General features: G+C 37.1%; 1 protein-coding gene across 2 annotated transcripts in view; it reads left to right on the forward strand.

The window, feature by feature from the left end:
• The window catches only part of CYB5R4 (cytochrome b5 reductase 4), a 35,527-nt gene extending 26,230 nt beyond the window's left edge, over positions 1 to 9,297 (forward strand). For both annotated transcript variants that reach the window (XM_081945883.1, XM_081945882.1), the window contains 6 exons: positions 600 to 740; positions 3,426 to 3,578; positions 3,860 to 4,010; positions 5,700 to 5,786; positions 7,767 to 7,931; positions 8,695 to 9,297. In XM_081945883.1, coding sequence (XP_081802009.1) covers positions 600 to 740; positions 3,426 to 3,578; positions 3,860 to 4,010; positions 5,700 to 5,786; positions 7,767 to 7,931; positions 8,695 to 8,749 — 752 coding nt within the window. In that variant the 3' untranslated portion in view covers positions 8,750 to 9,297. The remainder of the gene's footprint in view (positions 1 to 599; positions 741 to 3,425; positions 3,579 to 3,859; positions 4,011 to 5,699; positions 5,787 to 7,766; positions 7,932 to 8,694) is intronic.
• Positions 9,298 to 11,856: the final 2,559 nt, after the last annotated feature.

The following is an 11,856-nucleotide window of genomic DNA, read 5'->3' on the forward strand; positions in this document are numbered from 1 at the left end:
GCTTGATATACTTATTTCCGAATAAATTTTCAGGAGAGTCTGGATGAAAAAGCAACATTAATGAGGATTAGACCATTGTGTGGCTCACTGTGACAGTTTTGTTTGCCACTTGGAGAAAAAAGTGGCTCTTATCTGCTATACTGGCATAGCATCAGTTTGTGATGATGTACCTTTGCATCATCATGTCTGTAATTGATTTGTTCTACACTGTAAGACTTGAATATGTGGACCAGACATTTTGGCTAGAAATGTTCTTTCACTTTATATATCTAGAGAATTTGAATACATTGGCATTATTACTATACCAGTAAATATAAATGTTAATATTTTGAGATTAAAATATTAATGTAATATATGAAAAATAGTGGTCAGCAGAATATTTTTTTGATATACTTTGTAAAAGTCAGAGAATTTCAGTGACTTAGATTTAGAATTTTCGTTCTGTTTCTGTAAAGAGAGTTCAGGTGACTTGAGAAATTTCTTTCTGAAATTCCTGAACAGAACAAAGATTTTAAATGTATTTGAAGCATAAACATTTAACAGTGTTAATACTTGAGCAAAGTGAATTCAGGTAATTCCCCGGTTTCTGTGTTTCTAAGGTTTGTATTACAGGAAATGTAAGCTGTTGTCAAAGACAAATATCAGTCATGATACTAGACTGTTCTGTGTAGAGTTACCACCAGGAACTCATCTCCAAGTGTCAGTGGGACACCATCTTTACCTCAAACAAACAATTACAGGTAATGGGGTGAAAATCTTACCTCTCTTCTAGAATTTATTGGTTCTAATTTTGATTTTCAAGGAATGCACATGTAGTTCATTCTTTTACCAAGGGAAAAATCATACATCTTATACATTATATCATACAGCAGGGTTTTTGTGCTCATCTATTTGATAATAATGCAGTATTATAAGATATTTTCTGCAATTGAGTGATTTTGACTCTCTCTCTATGTGTGTGTGTGTGTGTGTGTGTGTGTGTGTGTGTGTGTGCGTGCATGCAGGTCTTGGCATATTCGGGTCTTTTCCTGTGTAAGGTTGACAGTATCTAGGCGACATTTCGACGAGGTCACACTCGTCATCTTCATTTGTTCTGGGTCCTGTGTTGGTTTTTGTGGCTGGGACTTGTTTATTGACTAGGGCTAGTTTCCAGATGTCTGGTAGGCGGGAGATATCATCACGTTTATTCATGTTGTGGAGGTGTTTCTCTATTTCGATAGCTTCCATAATTATTCTTTTGTTGACGTGTTCAGTTTTGGAGAGTAATTTGGTTCCTTCAAAATCAATTTCATGTCCTGTTGCTTTAAGGTGCTGGAAAAGGGAGGAGGCTTTTTCTTCTTTTCTGACTGCGTTCTTGTGTTCTGCAATGTGTGCATTTATTCTCCTATTAGTTTGTCCAATGTATGTGGCTGGGCAGATTTTGCATGGTATTTCATAGACTCCTTGGTTTTCTAGCTGGATCTTGTCTTTGGGGTTTCTTAAGATGTTGGCTATTTTTGGGTCAGTGCCGGAGGTTGTCTTGATATTGTGTTTGTGGAGAATTTTCTGATTTTATCTGGTGCCTTTGATGTAAGGAAGGAGTGTGATGCCGTTGTCCTGTACTTTGTCTCGGTTCTTGGGGGGGGGGGTCTCCCTCTGGATTAGGTTGGTAATTGTGTTTTTTTGGAATTTGTTGGAAATTAATACTTTTGTGAGGGTGTGTAATTTAGTTTTCAGGTGGTCTTTGTCAGTTAGGCATTTGGTTCTGGAGATGAGGTCTTGGCTATGGAGTTGATCTGTGCAGGGTGGTGAAGGGATTGTGTGTTAAGTAGCAGTTGGTGTGTGTGTTTTTTCTGGTAGATGGTGTGTCCTAGGGAGCCATTGGTTTTTTTGTAGATTAAGATGTCCAGAAAGGGAAGTTGGTTGTTAGCTTCTATTTCCATAGTAAATTGTATTTTGGGGTGTATGCTGTTGAGATGTGTGAGGAAGTTGTCCAGTTTTTCTTTCCCATGTGGCCAAATTATGAAAGTGTCATCTTTATATCTAAGCCAGAGTTTGGGTTTATATTCAGATTCATCTAAGGCGTTGGTTTCAAAGTGTTCCATGTAGGTTTGCGATGACGGGTGAGAGGGGTGATCCCATAGGTGCTCCTTCTATCTATTTGTATCTTTGTCCATTGTGGATGAAGTATGTGATGGGAACCTCCTCCCTTACATCAAAAGGACCACAGATAAAATCAGCAAAATTCTCCACAAACACAATATCAAGACAGCCTTCGGCACTGACCCAAAAATAGCCAACATCTTAAGAAACCCCAAAGACAAGATCCAGCTAGAAAACCAAGGAGTCTATGAAATACCATGCAAAATCTGTCCAGGTACATACATTGGACAAACTAATAGGAGAATAAATGCATGCATCGCAGAACACAAGAACGCAAGAAAAAAGAAAAAACTTCCTCCCTTTTCCAGCACCTTAAAGCAACAGGACATGAAATTGATTTAGACGGGACCAGGTTAATCTCCAAAACTGAACACTTCAACAAGAGAATAATTATGGAAGCTATCGAAATAGAGAAGCTCCCCCACAACATGAATAAATGTGATGATACCTCCTGCCTACCAGACATCTGGAAACTAGCCATAGTCAATAAACAAGTCCCAGCCACAAAAACCAACACAGGACTCAGAACAACACAGGACACCATCACCAATCACCCTCGCCAAACATCAATTCCATCAACCAATCAAGATGTGACAACACAGCCAACCAATCCGTTTAAAGCAACAAAGCCAACATTCCACATACCTCCACCTATATTTATAGAAAAACGGCAGTTCCGATCACGCTTTGCTCGCACAAGCACGAAGCCAAAGGCACCAGCCTGAAGATGACGAGTGTGATCTCGTTGAAACATCGCCAAGATACTGTCAATCTTACACGGGAAAAGACTCGAATATGCCAAGACCTGCATACCTATACCCATGAAAATCTATGAAAAAAAATACACACACACACACACACACACACACACACACACACACACACACAAAGATACTTTGTGTTGATCTTTGGCATGGCATAAATGGGTCTCCTATGGGGTCCCACACTGACACTCCTTGGCCAAAAGTAATAACATGGATTGGATAAGAAGAGTAGAGACAAATGATATACAAAACAGGTCGACAATAAATGTGATAGGAGAAATATTCCAATGAAGCAAAATAATATAACATTTAAAAGATAGTTTATAGCATGATCATGCATTGATGTTTGGCTTATTTTGAAATAAATTGTTTACGAGTGCCATACTTAGTATACGTTTTTCTTTATTCCCCAGATATTAATATGTTTGTTCTTAATATTTATACCTTCTTGCCCTAAAGCTGTTTGTAATATTTAATGCTTATTATTATGGGTTGTTCTTTTGCACGGTCTTTCTTTAGGTACAGAGATAGTCAAGCCTTATACACCAGTATTGTCTTGCTTGGTATCACCATTCAAAATCCCCTCTTCCAATGATAAGGCACAAATATTTTTTATGATTAAAATTTATCCTGGAGGACTTTTTACACCGGTGCTTGACACTTTACAAATAGGTAAGGCACACATTTTTCTTCCTTTCTCAGAGCATCTTGAAAATCTATTATTTTGTTCTTTTTCATTTAAAAAATATTTTCAAAAATATATTCTGCATTTTAAAAAAGAATAGTATTGCGTAGACTGCAGACAGTCTAATTTCATTCATTTGTTCCATTGTTTTCTGTAGAATACCTGTGAGGATGCTAACTTGTATCTGTCACAGGGAACAGAATTATCATGATTTTGTAATCCTTTAACATTTATTGTACTATATTTCTCCTATTGCATTTTTTAACAGGAGACTACATTTCTTTGAGTAATCCTGAAGGCATTTTTAAAAAATCACAACTGGAAGATGTAGAAGATTTGTTTTTATTGGCAGGAGGCACCGGATTCACACCAATGGTGAAACTGCTCAATTATGCTTTCAGTAATAGTGCTACCCTCAGGTATTTTTCTGTTCTAAGACCTATCATAAAAGTTTCCTTTTCATTTGGGTCATTCAAAGCCTTTTCTTTTTATTGCTTCAAATAAACTATGCTGTTCCGATAACTGATGAGTGACCAACTTCACAATAATGATTGCCCGCATGTACTTTCACATGCCAGTTGTTTGATCTGTAGCTGTTCCTCCTGTTTCCCAAGGTCATTGCCACATGCCAGTTACAACACCACTACAACAGCATTAGCTGCCTCCCCCATTCCATCAACAAGATCCTAGTAAATTCCTTTTAAAGACAAAATTCTTTATGCGGAAAGCGAAGTGTAACTTCAAGCTCTTACAACTTATTCCATTTGTATTTTCCTATTTGTGTGCCCCCAACCAAGTTAGCATCATGTTTAACCACCACATGCAATAAATAGTGAGATGCACACCACACCACAGACTGCATCTGGGAATGCACATAGAGGTAATGCCAGGCGCAGAGCCACTGAAAAATCCATAGGCAAGGCATTTTACTAATAAAGCATCAGTTTCTCATGCAACTTGTTTTATGGTTATAAAACTCAACAAACCAGTCCCTTGGCATGGATGTGCCATGTCAGAACTCAGCATACCTTCCTGTTGTCTGTCACAGGGAGATTGCCTGTAAATATTTCCCTTTAATAAATTTTGTGATGATCACACTGGCTTTCACCCACTTTTTTGGGGAATCTAATAAGAACAACAATTCTACTTTATCCAGCAGTGACCCTTTGAGGGCATATGGGGAAATGCCCTTCCTTCCTTCCTTCCTTCCTTCCTTCCTTCCTTCCTTCCTTCCTTCCTTCCTTCCTTCCTTCCTTCCTTCCTTCCTTCCTTCCTCCCTCCCTCCCTCCCTCCCTCCCTCCCTCCCTCCCTCCTTCCTTCCTTCCTTCCTTCCTTCCTTCCTTCTTACCTACATACCTACCTCATGACATATTGATTGTAGTCTAGAGACATTATTTTTGTATCTATACCATCTCTAATGTTTGGCTAGAATAGCAACTTTCCTGGCATAGCTGAAAATCACACCATCAACTTCATAAATGCATGTTATCCTTTGGCCGAGATGCCGTGAGATTCCTGTTCTTTATGGCAATCAAATTGCTGAAATAAAAATATGAAATGAGTTTCATCTAATTTCATTGCCTTTACTGACTCTTATAACTCTGAACTAAACCTGGCCCCCACTTTCTTAAACATGGGCTTTCCGTATTTAATAATTGGTGGAATAATGAAAAATGATAGTCTATTTCTATTTTTAAAAGGCTAGAATATGTAGTTATAACCCCGATGAAATGAGAAGACAGTTGAGAAGGATTAATTTGTCTCTCTCCGTTCAAGAAAGAGAATGAAGTGGGATGGGATGGATTGTCCCAGTGGATAAAGGGGAGTACCCTTTCATAAGGGACTCAGTTGTTCTCCCAAAATGCCATTTATACAGGATTCTGTATTGTTCAAATGAAGGGATATGAGCAAAGAAAGGGCAAATAGAAAGCTGGAACCATCACATCTTACTATTTTTGTGTGTTTCAGAGATCTGCTTCTAGAATTGAATAAGTGGATTAGCTAAAAGCATTCTGGGAATTTTTACTGAGGTGTTCAGGGTTGTGATTTTCAAAGAATACTTTTTGTTTTTAAAAGCTGAACATTAAATATTGAAATATCCTCTTAAGGGCAGTAAAAATGATGTTCTTCAACAAAACAGAAGATGATATACTTTGGAAAAGTCAGCTGGAGCAGTTAGCCCTTAAGGACACAAGGTAATTTAATAGTTTCCAGAAACTGATGTATACCATGACTTTGCATTTTTTCCCCTGATATATTGAAGCCCTATCTGCTGTTCACAATATAAGAATGTGATACAAAAGCTCAAAATTTAAGTGGGGACTTTTTTTTGGAAGGTAACAGCATTTCGTGCACCTTTGACATTTAGTCATGCCGGCCATATGACCACGGAGACATCTTTGGACAAAGCTAGCACTTCGGCTTTGAAACAGAGATGAGCACTGCCACCTACAGTCGGGAACGACTAGCACATATGTGTGAGGGGAACCCCTCTCTCTCTCTTTTGGGGAACAATCAGTGGAGTTGGAAGGGCATTACTTAGGCTCCCAAATCTGAGCTCCTGTCCCACTCAGAAATCCAATTAAAGTATCCATGTTAAATGGCCAGCCACTTGGACAGTGAAGGAAGGATTCTGCCTCTCTTAGTATTTTGTTCTGCTATCAAAATCCATTGTTCCATGCCCTGCCCTCTAGAATAATGGAGACATAATCATAATTATTTTAATTGTTTTTGAACTTTATGGCCACATTCTATGTCTCTTTGATATCTCTAACATACAATATTTTTATTTATTAAATTTGTTTGCCGCCCATCTCACCACAAGGTGTATTGTATATATGCTGATATCTATATAAGCATTCATACAATACAATATGTATGCTAATAGCTATGGCATTCCGGGATTGTCTATATATACACTGAGCTAAATAAATGAATTGCCAGTGTTGGGTGAAGGCAAGGCTAATAAGAGCAGATGATACTCTCTCCTGTATGCAAAAGTAACAGGTTCTATTTTTATACTCCCAAGAACTGAATGTCTATATAAAACAGGTTCAAGTAGAACCTGTTATTTGAGAGCAAAATTCATTACCTGTGTAGTATGTTCTAAAAGTAGACAGCCAGAATATTTGAAAATGATTCATACTTCAAATAAATGGCTGTCCTAGCACCTTATCTTAATAATCAACTTTTCAATGGGCACCCAGACCTTTTGTGAGCAGTCATTCACTGATTGGCTCAAGGAAGAGAATAAATGTCTATGGAGATTTTCAGTCATTCAGGTCATGGTTGTCCCAAAGTTGCTTTTTCAAGAGGCAACTGGACTTTCTTGGGTGGTTTTTTGTTTTTTGTTTTGAAGACATTTCGCTTCCTCAGATGAGAAGCGAAACATCTTCAAAGAAAAACAAGAAAGTCCAGTTGCCACTTGAAAAAGCACCTTCCGGACAAGGAAGAGAATAGGATGCAATTTCCTTCTGTTCAGTGGTCTTTTTGAAATCCCTAAAAATCTACTTCAGGTTAAAGACACTCTAGAACAGGGGTGTCCAAACTTGGGAACTTTAAGACTTGTGGACTTCAACTCCCAGAATTCCCCAGCCAGCATGGCTGGCTGGGGAATTTTGGGAGTTGAAGTCCACAAGTCTTAAAGTTCCCAAGTTTGGACACCCCTGCTCTAGAACAATGTAGCAGTGTGCGGAGAAAAACAATTTGTCTTTTAGTAGTGATTTCAGCCCATTAAGCCGATGGAAAGGCCCCTCTGGATCCAACTTGTTGCATTATCGTGCCAGCAGTGTAGAGTATAAAGCAGAACTATCCAGGATATGTATGCCAATTCACTTTCTTACTGGAAGTACAGATAGTCCTCATTTAGCAACCACAATTGGGACCGGCAACCTGGTCATTAAACAAAGTTGCTTTAATCGCTTAAGGTCTTACTTTAGCATTTATTTGGCTTTGTGGATCTGTGAAGGTCCTAAATGTGAAGATTGGTAGTAAAGTTACTTTTTCATCACCACCTTAATTGCTGACAGTCACTGTGCAAGGCAGTTGCTAGTGGAGAACTACCTTTTTGGTCTGCATGAATTGGTATTTACATGAGGATGATGGAATGCATGTGGATTTCTAAGCATTTGAAATGTGCATTTTAAACATTGGTGTCTTTAATTATTGTTTCTCAGGTTTGACGTTCAGTTTGTTCTCTCAGAGCCAAAGAAAGAATGGCCAGGCAAACAAGGAAAAATCTCCCTTTCTCTGCTTTCTGAATTTGTCAAAAGAAGTAAACATGAGTCTAAAATACTTATATGCATTTGTGGTCCATTGCCATTTATGGAACAAGGAATACAGTAAGTGAAATGCGAACAAGAGATAAATACTGTTCAACTGAATCTTTTGTACATTGCATATTTTAAACAACTGAAACATTCACCCTCACACTTTATGTGAAATGTTTTTCATAAGTAGGGAAGAGTACATTAAATACATGGACAAATTTATATCAGTTTGCTTTACTGCTGTTTGAATCATTGTGGGTTGAATTGCATTTTTTGGATATTTTAACTTAGGTTATGTAAGTGTGTAAGCTCCATAACAGAGTACATATGAACATATGATTTTTGTTAATTGCTGTTGCTTAAGCCATGGCTCATTGGACAAGCCATCTTTTGCCACATAAAGCCCTTAGTTTGACTGGGCAGACTGATCTATAGTTACATTTATCAGTATGAATCAGTAATTAAGGCTAATATTCAAAGGATCTATTTGGAAGCAATTTTCAATAACCTTTGCTCCACTAAATGAATATATGACTCAGAATAGAGTTCTAGTCAAAGACTGTGTTTTAAAAACTACATTTATAGTTCCTATTGAACTTTGATTTAGTTTTCAATTGTGAAACATGTCAAATAAAAACTTTAAACAAAATTAATATAGTAAACCTGACAAATGAACTTTCTCTCCTTCATTCCATACCTTAAGAACTGGCATGCCTGCCAGAGTATACTTTTAATAACCTTACAGCTTATGAGGAAATTAAAACAGACTTTTACATTACTTTCTCCACACAAACTATATTGGGGCTAATTTTCCTTTTAATACATTTTGTTTCAGGTTTTTGCAAACTCTTGGACACTCGGGTAATGACGTACATTGTTTTACCACATAACAAAAAGAGAACGTTGGAACTCCTGTACAGATATTTTCATCATCATATTTATTACTTTCATTCGAAGTTCGGCAAGAAAATATTATGCATGAATAATGTTCATTTTAATATAAGTACTTGAATTCTGTATTTTCGGTCAAGAAATAATTTTATATTCTGCTTATTTGTAATTATATTTATCTTTGCTACAATGTGAACGGAAATATTTTAAATAAATTAGCTCATTTTATATACATTGAGCAAAATGAACTCTTAACCTCCATTGAGGGAGGTTTAGTAGCATTCCTTTGCACTGATAAGCACTAGATACCTTTTTTCTTAAGTTATAATTTGTTACTGTAAAACATCTTACTGGCAATATATTAGAAGAGTACATATAAAGTGGTTAACTCAGGAAAAAGATTGGTTACAATATAATCCTATTAATATGAAGCTCTAGAGTTAGAAATGTTAGCTTTGTGTTCTTACTCACAATATATAAATTTTATATAATGAATTACTTTTTGTATAAGACTAATAAAGCAAGGAAGTGTTACATTAAAAAGAAATGTTTGTATTATTTCAGTCTTCTGTATTGACTTTAGGAGATTAAGAACTGCTTGACACCCCATATTCTGGAAGGATGACTTTCTGAAGATAAGTAGTCTTTAAAGACAGTTTTCTAGAGAAAAACTGAAGAACTTATTTTAAAATAGTTCGCTCTGGAAATCTTGGTCAGGAAACTCTATTATTGTTTGTTAGTTAGATTTATATCCTCCTTTCCTCTAGGAGTTTAAGGCAATGTGTACAATGTTTCCGTCTTCTACTTTTCCACAACCACCACTCTGCAAATGACTGAAATTGGACACAAACCTACAATATCTTGCTTCTAATTTAATATCTTGATGACATTGGCCTTCTTTTCTGAAACATATTTAAGATTGTTTTGTATCGAAGTATGGAAAAATGTATAACAGGGTCAATAAAATATCGATTTTACTGCTATAATTTAATAAATGGAAATGTCTAGTAATAAAACTTAGCAACAGTAAAATGGGCAAATGCATGCCTGTACCACAATGAATCTATAGCTGTATTTCTCACAGGGAATCAGTTTTTACTGAATTCCATATCAAGGTTCTTCCTTCCCCTTGAGATCCCACTTCATGTAAATGGTTCCCCTCCTCTCTGGAGGGAAAAACCTGAGATATGTTTCAAGTTGCTTTCGCTTCCTTGACTGAAAACAGGAAGAAAATTCAAAGGTGTTTTTTCCCCCCAGATTATACTAAAATATTTGGTCTCTTCTATTTTCAGAGAAAATCTATTAATACGAAAAAGCTCTTACAAGATTAAGGGTGTTGTACAAATTACAAAACAAAGAATTGGCCTCATATATAGGTTATCAAAGTCCAATTGTATTTTCTAACCGTTGTTGCAGTTCAGTGTGAGGTTAACCCCAGCTATAACGTCATAGACTGGGGTTTCACAAACTTTGAATCCAGAGGAAGTGTGAAGCTCCTTTTAGCTGCATCGTTATTATAAATTCGGCTTTCTCAAAGCTTCAGTGTATTGTTTTCATTTTTCATTTGTATTCATTTTGGAGTTTGGATTTCTAGAGGAGTTGTGGCCATTAAGTTTACACTAAAGCAGACCTGGGAATTTTATGGCCCTTGGGCCACATACGGCCCTTTGGATATCTCTGTCTGGCCCGCATGACGTTAATTGGAAGTAAGATAAAATGTAAATAAGCATGCCGCAGTGGGCCGGAGAAGAAGCTTAGTGCGCTGTTCAGTCAGCTGGTGAGAGAATTTTTTTCCTGCATCTACGGCAGAAGAGCAGCAGCTGAATTAAAGTGAGGCCACAATCCCTCGTCCCTCAGTACATGGGCGCCGACAGCAGATTTAATTTCAGGCTATTTGTTCGGCTCCCCATAACTGTCCCAGTTTCTCAGGTGTCTCCTTGGGAAAATTAATTGCCCACTCCTACACTAAAGGGTGGTGTGATGGCAAAATGTTTAGGAACCTCTCCCCTCAACGAGCAATGAGTGCAACAAAATGGTTCCCCCCAATATCATTTTTTAAAAATTATATAAAATACAAAGAAGAAAAGAAAATAGGAAATTAAGGGAGGGGAAAGGAACAGGAGAAAGGGGGTGTGAGATACAAGGGGGAAGAGAAAAAGAAAGAAAAGGGGGCAAAAATGGCCCCCACAATCTGTGCCTCGCCCTTATCACCGATAGAAAATTGTAATAGTTAAACTCATTAATACTCTTTGACTTGAGAGAAACAAAGACATGTTTTAGGAAACCTAACAGTTTGCTTCAGATGGAAAAAATATTACAGTCAAACAGAATGTCCACACAAAAATGCAATAGAAAATTAAGGGGAAAAAATGCTGTGTGTTTTCAAACTAGGAGAGATTGAGCGCAAAAAAGATTAGCAATATCTTTACAAGGTGTAGCCTCATTAACTTAAAAGGGAGCCCTGCTTATCTAAAAGGGGAATTCTTTTTTGAGCTTATTTTTGAGAAAACACTAATTGGATACAAAGGTTTTGGATACAAAGAATGGGAGATCCAGGGATGGTTGTAGAATTTTATTCATTCACAGTAATACTTACATTAAAGCAAATGCAGAAAAAAAGTTTGTGTTATTACTTGAGAGTTTAAAATAGCAGTACCGTGGGCACCAATGAATAGGACATTTTTGAATGTTAATATAAACAGTTTAGAGAATCCAGGTGAATTTAATAGAGAAGGTATTTAATGAAGTTACACTCTTTATGCAACTTAACTGGCGTTTAACTGGTGCACAGTATTGCGATAACACACAAAAGCTGTAGAAGGACATTAGATAAGTTCATGTATATGAGTGTGGTTGTTTGAAATAATAACCAAAATAACCCTTTACATTCAGGAACACCCTATCATGGATACCTGATGCTGAGAATTAGGAACAAGGTGAGAACAATAACTTTGTGTTTGTGCCTTGCTATTAGGATTTTGAAATAGCTGGGATCTTGCATCTCTCCCTCCCCACCCTCTCCACCAACATCAACTTATATTATCACTGTTCCCAACATAGACTTTTTTTTCCCTTTGAAGAGTGTAAGCACAAACTTGCTCTGGAG

This window comes from Natrix helvetica (assembly GCF_964273705.1).
Source record: "Natrix helvetica genome assembly, chromosome: 2".
NCBI classification, from domain to species: Eukaryota; Metazoa; Chordata; class Lepidosauria; order Squamata; family Natricidae; genus Natrix; species Natrix helvetica.